Source organism: Podarcis vaucheri, assembly GCF_965113315.1.
Source record: "Podarcis vaucheri genome assembly, chromosome: 7".
NCBI lineage: Eukaryota > Metazoa > Chordata > Lepidosauria > Squamata > Lacertidae > Podarcis > Podarcis vaucheri.
Window position 1 is genome coordinate 1,694,335 of NC_138765.1, and position 11,088 is coordinate 1,705,422.

General features: G+C 48.9%; 1 protein-coding gene and 2 long non-coding RNA genes across 3 annotated transcripts in view; 2 read left to right on the forward strand and 1 right to left on the reverse strand.

The window, feature by feature from the left end:
* Positions 1-9,206, forward strand: part of LOC309537027 — a 52,730-nt gene extending 43,524 nt beyond the window's left edge. The window contains exon 2 of the long non-coding RNA XR_014221769.1: positions 9,025-9,206. This is a non-coding gene — a long non-coding RNA (uncharacterized lncRNA). The remainder of the gene's footprint in view (positions 1-9,024) is intronic.
* LOC309536776 (uncharacterized protein) lies at positions 2,629-9,206 on the forward strand. Its single transcript, XM_082231079.1, has 5 exons — positions 2,629-3,135; positions 4,113-4,194; positions 4,822-4,904; positions 5,214-5,340; positions 7,158-9,206. Exons 1-5 carry the CDS (start codon positions 2,722-2,724, stop codon positions 8,567-8,569), a joined length of 2,118 nt encoding a protein of 705 aa, XP_082087205.1. The 5' UTR covers positions 2,629-2,721; the 3' UTR covers positions 8,570-9,206.
* Positions 9,170-10,441, reverse strand: LOC309537025. Its single transcript, XR_014221767.1, has 2 exons — positions 9,530-10,441; positions 9,170-9,321 (listed from the first exon to the last, which is right to left on the reverse strand). It is a non-coding gene; the product is annotated as an uncharacterized lncRNA (long non-coding RNA).
* Positions 10,442-11,088: the final 647 nt, after the last annotated feature.

Consider the following 11,088-nt stretch of genomic DNA (forward strand, 5'->3'; position numbering starts at 1 on the left):
TGCTGGGACACGGCTCTGCCCCGCAGCCCCCCCAAGAGAGACGCCCCCGGGTCCCCCATCTGGCCCCCCAGGACCCCCGATCCCCCGCCTAGACGCCCCTTCGCAGCCCCGCAGCCCCGGGCAGAGAGAGGGGCTCCTCCTCCGGGACACGCGTTCCCCCTTCCCACGCACACGCGCCCAGGCCCCCTTTTTCTGGGACAGGGCTCACTGCCCCGCAGCCCCCCCAGAAGCCCCCAAGAGAGACGCCCCCATCTGCCCCCCCCAGACCCCCCTCTGCCCCATTGCGGGCCCAAGTGCGGCCTCTTCCCCCCGGATGGAGCAGCTCTGCGCCTGCGCGAAGCCGGGAGAGAGAAGGGTTAAGGGGCGCCGAGCTGGCTTCCTAGAGAGGACAGGAAAGGAAGGAAGGCGGGCCGCTCCTCCTCCTCCCGCCCTCTGACGTCCCTTCCGGCCTCGCCTTCGCCGGCCGGGCTCCTCTCGGGGGAAGCCTGCGGAACTCCCCGCCCCGCGACGCCGAGGTAAACTCGCGGCCTTTCCTCTTCCTCCTGCCCCGGACCAGGCCCGGGAGGGGGAGGGGGCGGAAGAGGGAGGGAGGAGCCTTGCCGGGGACCCGCCCCCCGCCCCTCCCCCGAGCCCCGGACAGGGAGGGAGGAGGGAGGGGGTTGGGGGGGCCCGGAAGGGAGGGTCTCTGGGCCCCGCCTTCCCGGGAGTTTCCCGGCTCGAGGGGGAGCTGGACGGGGGGGGGGTCTCCTTCGCCAACTCCGCTTCCGGGGGGGAGGGGGCTCCCTTTCTTCTGTCGCCCCTTATCTTCCTTTCTGGCAAGAGATGTTGCTCAGGTCTGGAAGGAGAGGGGCGAAAGGGGGCATCCAGGGCCCCCCCCCATATCTCTTTATTCAGGATGAAATCCAGGAATCTGAAGAAGCGCCCAAGCAGAAAGGAGGGTCACGTCCTCCTTCGCTTCCCTTGGCATCTGGCAATACTTTAATTTTCACTTGGCATTTTCCCTGCCATAAAAAATGAGAGAAATATTTCTGCATCCCCCATCTGGACATATGCTTTGATTTCAGCACATAATTGTTTTGAAACACCATAAATTGGTATTTGTCACAGTAACACACAAATGTTTTGTTTTCAGTTTGAAACCCTGTTTGCTCCCCCAAAACCTTCTGGTCTTCTCCTCTCATATTCTTTGCTAACCTTTTCCTTTTCTGGTGATTATTTTAAAGCCTGCTAACATATCAGATGCCACACAGATGGAGCCTGTGTGTGTGTGCGTGTGTGTGTGTGCGTGTTGCTTCCTCTTGTTTTTTGAATAACTTTTTATTGGGTTTTATAAAGAAGGATCATAGGTATAATAAAGAATAGAATTAAATAAAGCAAGTCTTCTCATGCCATTTGTATGTCACAAAAGCAGCATAATAAATTTGCGACATCAGGTTCATTGTCAGTGGTCAGCGTATGACTTTTGGGTTAATGAATGGGTTTGAACGCGACCAAAAATAAAGGGGAAACAGAACAGAGTGAAGAGAGAGCATTCCCCGTGGCAAAGCCCTTGTGGTTGTGCTTCGATTAAGGGTGAGTCATGGGCCTTTCTCCTCTTCCATTGCCAACTAAACAATATAAAGTGTTGGTCTGTTGATGAACTTAGGCCCAGAAATGAACTGGCAACCAATGCAGGTATTTTAAAACAGGAATTACATGTATGCCAAAGGATTTTCGTGGGTCTTCAGTGAGGAGGGGTAGATGCCACCTGTCAGGCTTCAGGGAATCCCATCCCTCCCCCAGTGGCCAGCCAAGAAGTAGACAGCAAGAAGAGCTCCTGCCGAGTCCTTTATTTAATACTTACAGAGAGAGACTTTGAACAGCGCCTCTTCATTGCAGTAATGGCGTTGTTCTGAGTAAAGTCCCACCCCTCTGTCTCTTCTCTTCTACGTCATCCCTGCGTCGGCTGATCTGTGCTTCCTGTTCTCCTACTCTCAATGCATGCTGGATCCTGGGAGAAGGAGGGTCAGGAATGCTTTCTGAAGACACAGAGTCTGTCAGCTGTCTCTCCCCTGGTGCTGCTGCTTCTTCCTCCTGCTGCTCCTCTCCCAATATTTCCCAGCTTCTCCCCTCTGCAGCCTCTGAACCATGACCTTCTGCAAACCACTGTTGTCAATCTATACTGTCCTCTTCTCGGGAAGGTTCAGGAGGAGGGAAGGGGGTCTCCAGCATTCCTCTTGGGTCCAGTCCCTGACCCCACCTGGAGCCTGTTGGAGAAAAGGTGGGATAGAAATGCCATTAGTAAAAGAGGGAACCCAGTTGAGAACCCAACCGCTGCATTTGGGGCCAGTTTCCGAGGCGTCTTCCAGGGCAGTTCCACCCAGAGGGCCTTGCCACCGTCCCCTCGGATCCAGAGCAGGAAGTCACAAAGGGACGGTGGCTGGAGCTAGACATGGGCCCTGCTGCTCACCAAGCCACCCAAGCAGATATGGCTGGGTTGGGGCGAAGCTCTGGACTATGAAGTGGGGTTGGGAGGGACCCCCACTATTGCCCTGGCTCCAGATTACACTTCATATAAATGACTCACTTGTCATTCACAGATCACAGGACTTCTTCCTCCTCCTCCTCCTCTCCCTACACTTGCTCAGGAAACATTCTTCTTCTCTTGGTTGTGGACATACATAACTTGGCAGAGGACCAAGGGGCTCCTTCCGATCTCTTGGAGATTTCCGGAGAGCCCAGATGGATGAGCAAGACTCAGCTGGCCCTGAAGCAGGAAGAGGCCACGCCCTGGAAACGGGGAGCAGTGAGGGATTCCGGGAATACTCTGTGAAGAAGATCCTGGATGAGGAGGACACCCCTTGCTCAGAGGTGCAGAGCCAGGAGCTCAGGCAGTTCTGCTTCCAGGAGGCCAAAGGACCCCGAGAGGTTTGCAGCCAACTCTACCACCTTTGCCATCAGTGGCTGAAGCCAGAAAGGCACACAAAAGCTCAGATGCTGGACCTGGTGATCTTGGAGCAGTTCCTGACTGTCCTTCCTCTGGAGATGGAGAACTGGGTGAGGGAATGTGGAGCGGAGACCAGTTCCCAGGCGGTGGCCCTGGCCGAAGGTTTCCTCCTGAGTCAGGCAGAGGAGAGGAAGCAGGCAGAGCAGCAGGTGAGAGAGACTTTCTTCTGGATACTCCCAAGGGGCTCCAAAGAGGAGGGAGAGTATTCCCAAATCATTTCCTAATGGCCCATCCTTTTTTGGACAGCTTATTATTATTATTATTATTATTATTATTATTATTATTATTATTTATGACACTCATGTGGCTGGGTACCTTCCAGCACATACACAGTGGTGACTCGCAAGACGAAATTAATTCGTTCCGCGAGTTTTGTCGTCTTATGATTTTTTTCGTCTTGCGAAGCACGGTGTCGGGAAAGTTTTGGAAAAGCTTCAAAAATCACCAAAGTCTTTAAAAACCTCAAAAAAGGCTACCACACCATGTTCTATGAGTTGCTCCTCGAAGTCAAGTCACAACTGTATTAACGGTGTTAAGAAAAAGGAAACAAACTTGCAAGATGTTTCCGTCTTGCGAAGCAAGCCCATAGGGAAAATCGTCTTGCGAAGCAGCTCAAAAAAACAAAAAACCCTTTCGTCTAGTGAGTTTTTTGTCTTGCGAGGCATTCGTCTTGCGAGGTACCACTGTAAAAGCATCAGAAGACATCAGATGTCTTCTAAAAGTTACGCAGTTTTTTATCTCCTTCTCACCTGATGGGAGGGCATTCCCCAGGGTGGGGGCCACTGTGGAGAAGGTCTTCTGCCTGGTTCCCTGTAACTTCACTTGTCACAGTGAGGGAATCAGCAGAAGACCCTCCGAACTGGACCTCAGTTCATGGAGACGCTCCTTTGGGTATCCTGGGCCTTTGAGGCCGTTTAGGGCTTTGAATTGTGCTGGGAAACGTTCTGGGAGCCAGTGAAGATCCTTGAGGACCAATGTTTCATGGTCCTGGCAGCCAACCCCAGACACCAGTCTAGCAGAAGCAGGAAGCAGCTTTCACCTCTGTCCCCCGAAAGCGCTTGCCTCTGCCATTCCTTCTCTAACCCTTCTCCCCATTCTCTGTTTTGAATCCTTGTTGCTCTTTCAGAGGAAGGATCTTTTGGCAGAACTGGGTCTTGCTTCTTCTGAGGCAGAGAAGACTCCGTTGGACGCCAGAGTGAGGCCTCTGGGTAAGGAGGAAGGAGTGTTTTCTCCCTCGTTTTGTCACATTCTCTTGATTTTGAAAATAATCTGTGATTTCTTTACATCTTTTGTGGGAAGACACCTGGAGCTCAGAGGGGTGGGAGAGATGTATTTTTGCACAACTATTATATGAAATTGGTACAAATGAGTCCAAATGTACTCAGGTGGGAAGACTTTTACTGCAGCTGGTTTAATTCCACAGTTTATTATCTCTTCCAGCAATGCCTGTACATTAGTCCAAATTGAGCTCTAATTGGCAGGAGAACCTCTGCTTCTTAATGGTGGCGAAGGAGGATTTTTGGCAGGCGAAGGGCTTTTGCACTCAGCGCCTCCCTGCCTCCCGCAATCCATGCCGGAGCCGGAACCTGGTACCAAGACGAACTGGGAGTGAGGCCCGTTCCCCCTGTCCCTGGGGGCAACTTGCAAGGAGAATTACCCTCAGTCATCCTTGTTTTTCCATTGCCAACGATCTCCGCTGCCTCCATTAAGGCAGAGCGGAACCGGAAGCTAGCAGGGGAGACTTGGACGAAGCCCCATCTGTACTGAGAGATGCACTGTTTCACCTCTGAGAGAAGCAGGCGCTCACGGTTTCCACTTACCTTGGTCTCTCCCAGGTGACGGAATGATGCCACCAAGACCTGCTCCTTCATCTTTTCATGGTGGTGGAGGGGAGGCAGCAGCTGTGGACCCAGATCAGGTAGGGGGAAGGAGCCTTGTGGGGAAGGACTGCTTGGATGCAGACTGGCTGGATGCAGAGGAATGGTGGGAGGAGCCAGAGAAGAGGGAGCCGACTGGGAGGAGGAGGAGGAGGAGGGGTCTGAAGCTGGAGAGAGAAGAGGGCTCAGGGAGCAGAGGGAGTCTGTGGCAGAGAGCAGCCCAGACTCCGAGGCAGAAGCTGCAGCAGGAGAGAGGGATGAGGAAGGCAGAGAGGGGTCTGGCCGCTGTAGAAAACAACAGAGCCAAGTGAATGTTCTCTAAGAGGACAGCCTTTTTCCTGTTCTGTTAGGGTCCAGTGTGCTTTGAAGATGTGGCTGTCCATTTCACAGACGAGGAGTGGGCGTTGCTGGATCCTGACCAGAGAGCTCTCCATAAGGAAGTCATGGAGGAGAATCGTGGGATCTTGGACTCTCTCGGTAAGGCTCCCTATTGGATCATCCTATCTGTTTTGTAAATCAAGACATCTCTCTATGTGACGAACCTCTGATATTTCAATGGGGCTCAACAGCGCCACCCACGGCACCTGGGATGCTAACACTCCCACAGCAAATTGATTGTTTTCCCTGTGCATATTCTTCCTCCAGTTCTGCCGTTTAAAACCATGATCAGGCTGTCTGAACTGCCCAGGCCTTCTTAAATGTAGGATTCAGAGTGATTTTTGACCAAAGAGTTGCTTGACAGATTCCACGACTGAACCAAACAAACTCCATCCCAAAACAGAGCCAGGCTTTTTGAATCTCAGGCAGTGAACCCTGTAGTAACAATAATGATAATTTTATTATTTTTGTCCTTCCCATCTGATTGGATTGCCCCAGCCACTCTGGGCAACTTCCAACAAATATAAAACCATAATAAAACATCAAACATTAAAAACTTCCCAATACAGAGGTGCCTTCAGAAGTCCTCTAAAAGTTGCATAGTTATTTCCTTAACATCTGATGGGAGGGCGTTCCACAGGGTGGGTTCCCCTATCGAGAAGGTCCCCTGCCTTGTCCCCTGTAATTTCTCCATGTCATGTAACATTTAAGTAAGGAAACTTGAATAATAATACTAATGCTGATATGACAAGTTTCTGCTGCAATCTGTGATGTCGAGAATTTAAGAAAACATCCAAATTGGGGACCGGAATAGGGTAACTGTGCCCCTGAAGGACCAGGTGCGCAGCCTGGGAGTCATTTTGGATTTGCAGCTGTCCATGGAGGTATAGGTCAATTTGGTGTCCAGGGCAGCTGTCTACCAGCTCCATCTGGTACGCAGGATGAGACCCTATCTGCCCGCAGGCTGTCTCGCCAGAGTGGTGCATGTTCTAGTTATCTCGTGCTTCGACTATTGCAATGTGCTGTACATGGGGCTTCCTTTGAAGGTGACCTGGAAACTACCAACTAATCCAGAATGCGGCAGCTAGACTGGTGACTGGGAGTGGCCACTGACACCACATAACACTGGTCCTGAAAGACCTACATTGGCTCCCAGTACGTTTCCGAGCACAATTCAAAGTGTTGGTGCTGACTTTTAAAGCCCTAAACGGCCTCGGTCCAGTATCCCTGAAGGAGCGTCTCCACCTCCATCGTTCTACCCAGACACTGAGGTCCAGCTCCGAGGGTCTTCTGGCAGTTCCCTCCCTGCAAGAAGTGAGGTTACAGGGAACCAGGCAGAGGGCCTTCTCGGTGGTGGCACCTGCCCTGTGGAACACCCTCCCATTAGATGTCAAAGAGAATAACTACCAGACTTTTAGACGACATCTGAAGGCAGCCCTGTTTAGAGAAGCTTTTAATATGTGAAGGCCTATTATATTTTAATATTTTGTTGGAACCCACCCAGAGTGACTGGGAAAACCCAATAAGATGGGTGGAGTATAAATATATTTTTTTATTATTTATTAGCATATAGAATATATTTTAATTTTGAACAGGGAACTTTCCTTCATTGGCTACCATTTAAATAATAATAAAAGCACACTTTATTTATGAATATAGTATAGGTCCATATTTAAGTTTGAACAAAATGATGTTACCAAGTCAAACTGTACAGTTATCTTTTAAAAACTCAAGAGAGAAAACATCCAATATTCAACTTGATTTGTATATGAAACTACACATTTTTACAGAACAAAGGAACATTATAACATCTAACTCCCTTCAGTTTCTCCCTGTCAAAACATTAATGAGCATTGCTTCATAATTTGGGACTGCACTTCTTCCCAAGGCTCTAATATAATTCCTGTTTGTTTCAGGTGGTGATGAATTGGAAATGAAGAACAAGGGAGACCACAACAAAATCCACACAGTGAAGGATCCATATCAGGATTCAGACTGTGGAGAGAGCTTCAGTCAGAGCTCCCATTCCACTTCCCAGCAAAGAAATCCCCTTGAGAAGAAACACTATCAGTGCTTGGAATGTGGAAAGAGCTTCACCAGGAAAGAAAGTCTCACTTCCCATCAAAGAATTCATACAGGGGAGAAACCTTATCAGTGCTTGGAATGTGGAAAGAGCTTCAGTCAGTGCTCCCATCTCATTGCCCATCAAAGAATTCATACAGGGGAGAAACCCTATCAATGCTTAGAATGTGGAAAGAGCTTCAGTCGAAAGGACAGTTTCACTTGCCACCAAAGAATTCATACAGGGGAGAAACCCTATCAGTGCTTGGAATGTGGAAAGAGCTTCACCTGGAAAATAAGTTTCATTTCCCATCAAAGAATTCATACAGGAGAAAAACCCTATCAATGCTTGAAATGTGATAAGAGCTTCAGTCGAAAGGACAATTTCACTTCCCATCAAAAAATCCATACAGGGGAGAAACCCTATCAGTGCTTGGAATGTGGAAAGAGCTTCACAAGGAAAGAAAGTTTCACTGTCCATCAAAGAATTCATACAGGGGAGAAACCTTATCAGTGCGCGGAATGTGGAAAGAGCTTCAGTCACAGCTACCATCTCACTTCTCATCGTAGACTTCATACAGGGGAGAAACCTTATCAGTGTGCGGAATGTGGAAAGAGCTTCGTTCGAAAGGACAGTTTCACTTCCCATCAAAGAATTCATACAGGGGAGAAACCTTATCATTGCTTGGAATGTGGAAAGAGTTTCAGTGAAAGCTCCAGTCTCACTGCCCATCAAAAAATTCATACAGGGGAAAAACCCTATCAGTGCTTGGAATGTGGAAAGAGCTTCACTTGGAAAAAGTGTTTCACTTCCCATCAAAGAATTCATACAGGGGAGAAACCATATCAGTGCTTGGAGTGTGGAAAGAGCTTCAGGAATTGCTCAGATTGCAATTCTCATCAAAGAATTCATACAAGGGGGAAACCTTATCAGTGCTTGGAGTGTGGAAAGAGCTTCAGCTGGAAACAGAGTTTCGCTTCGCATAAAAAAATCCACACAGGGGAGAAGCCATATCAGTGTGTGGAATGTGGAAAGGGATTCATTAATAATGCGAAACTTACTTCCCATCAAAGAATTCATACAGGGGAGAAACCCTATCAGTGCGTGGAATGTGGAAAGAGCTTCACCTGGAAAATAACCTTCACTTCCCATCAAAGAGTTCATACAGGGGAAAACCCCTATCAGTGTCTGGAATGTGGAAAGAGCTTCACCAGGAAAGAAAGTCTCACAGCCCATCACAAAATCCACACAGGGGAGAAACCCTAACTGTGTGTGGAATGTGGAAAGAGCTTCAGTCAAAGCAACAATCTCATTTCCCATCAGAGAATTCACACAGGGTAGAAACCATTTTAGTGCCAAGAATGTGATCGGAGGGATTTATGAAACTCTGGTCTCATTTTTAAAGAAGAAGAGTTTGGATTTGATATCCCGCTTTATCACTCCCCTAAGGAGTCTCAAAGCGGCTAACATTCTCCTTTCCCTTCCTCCCCCACAACAAACACTCTGCAAGGTGAGTGGGGCTGAGAGACTTCAGAGAAGTGTGACTGGCCCAAGGTCACCCAGCAGCTGCAGGTGGAGGAGCGGAGACGCGAACCCGGTTCACCATATTATGAGTCTGCTGCTCTTAACCACTACACCACACTGGCTTTTAAAGTTCTTTAAAAAACAATTGGAGCTCTTAAAAGGACTTAGAGCTCACTGAAAAAGCCAAAATAGGACAGGTTTGGACAAGTTCGTTTCTCTTTGAAGGAAAATATTTCTTCTACTCTGAGCCACTTAAAGAGAATTGGATTCCTGGAAGACAAACACTCTTATCTGGACACCTAAATTGCTATGTCCTCTTGGACACATTCTTTCTTTCTTCTGTTTTATGGTTCCTCTCTTAAAGTAATTATTTGGTTTATTTGTTTAATTCGAATCTTAATTTGAGAAATTGGATTTTATGTTAAACAGCTTATGTGTGTTGGGGATCAGGCTGGAAGGAAGAGGGAGGGCTGGAAAAATGCAGGAAACAGGATCTCTTGGGAAAGAGTTATTCTGTGACCTGGACAAACTGAAAAGGTGCTGCTGGAAAATAGGCTGCTTTGAGAACAAGGGAGAGGGAGATTTTGAATATGGCAGTTCAAAAACAGTTAACACCAGGCCTGAGTAGAAGATCTTCACAGCAAGACCCAGGGGACAGGTCCCCATCTGAATTGGTGGAACTTTTGCTGACTTAAAAAAGACCTGACTGAAGAGATGAAGGACAATTTGGAGAAACTATTAGCTCGAATTGATAGCAATAGTGAAATGGTGACAAATTTGACCACTAAAGTAGAGACACTGACAAAGAAAACAGAAGCACTAGATGTCTCCATGAAAGGAAGGGAAGAGAGGTCTGAAAAGCTGGAAAAGGAGACCAAAAAAATCAGAACAGGAGACGCTTAGGATTGCTGTGGACGGTTTGGGTGGGAGATAAGAGGCAATTGCGGGCGCTTTGGCAGTTCTTGAGATGAGACAGAAAGCCCAGCCTCTGAGACGGAGAGGAGGGAGGAGAGCAGGATTTTAGCAAAGGTTTGAGCGGAGTGGCTGGGAGTGGAAGAGGGATTCATGGAAGAGGCGCCACCCTCCTCACAGCCAGGGGGGCGGCTTTTGGGTAGAAAACCAATGTGAATAAATCCCCCCAGTGAAACCCCCAGGCAGGCCGGTCTTCCTGTCTCCCTCCCCCTGTGCCCCCACCCTGCCCCAATCAAAGTCCCAGCCAGCAGCTGCCCTCCAGGCCTTCCTCTGCCCATCTTGGGGCCTCAAGGCATGCGGGCAAGATTTGGTGGGGGGCCAGGCTGGGCTCAGAGGTCTGCTTTCCTCTCCTTGCACTGGGAAGCTTGTCTACTAATGAAGGAGCGTCTCCACCTCCATCATTCGACCTGGACGCTGAGGTGCAGTACCGAGGTTCCCTCTGGAGGTTCCCACACTGCAAGAAGCCAAGTTACAGGGAACCAGGCAGAGGGCCTTCTCAGTAGTGGTGCCCTGCCTGTGGAACGCCCTCCCACCAGATGTCAAAGAGAACAACTACTACCAGACTTTTAGAAGACATCTGAAGGCAACCCTATTTAGGGAAACTTTTAATGTTAGATGCATTACTGTTATTTTAATATTTTGTTGGAATCATAGAGTTGGAAGAGACCACAAGGGCCATCGAGTCCAACCCCCTGCCAAGCAGGAAACACCATCAGAGCACTCCTGACATATGGATGTCAAGCCTCTGCTTAAAGACCTCCAAAGTAGGAGACTCCACCACACTCCTTGGCAGCAAATTCCACTGTCAAACAGCTCTTACTGTCAGGAAGTTCTTCCTAATGTTTAGGTGGAATCTTCTTTCTTGTAGTTTGGATCCATTGCTCCGTGTCCGCTTCTCCGGAGCAGCAGAAAACAACCTTTCTCCCTCCTCTATGTGACATCCTTTTATATATTTGAACATGGCTATCATATCACCCCTTAACCTCCTCTTCTCCAGGCTAAACATGCCCAGCTCCCTTAGCCGTTCCTCATAAGGCATCGTTTCCAGGCCTTTGACCATTTTGGTTGCCCTCCTCTGGACACGTTCCAGTTTGTCAGTGTCCTTCTTGAATTGTGGTGCCCAGAACTGGACACAGTACTCCAGGTGAGGTCTGACCAGAGCAGAATACAGTGGCACTATTACTTCCCTTGATCTAGATGCTATACTCCTATTGATGCAGCCCAGAATTGCATTGGCTTTTTTAGCTGCTGCGTCACTCTGTTGGCTCATGTCAAGTTTGTGGTCAACC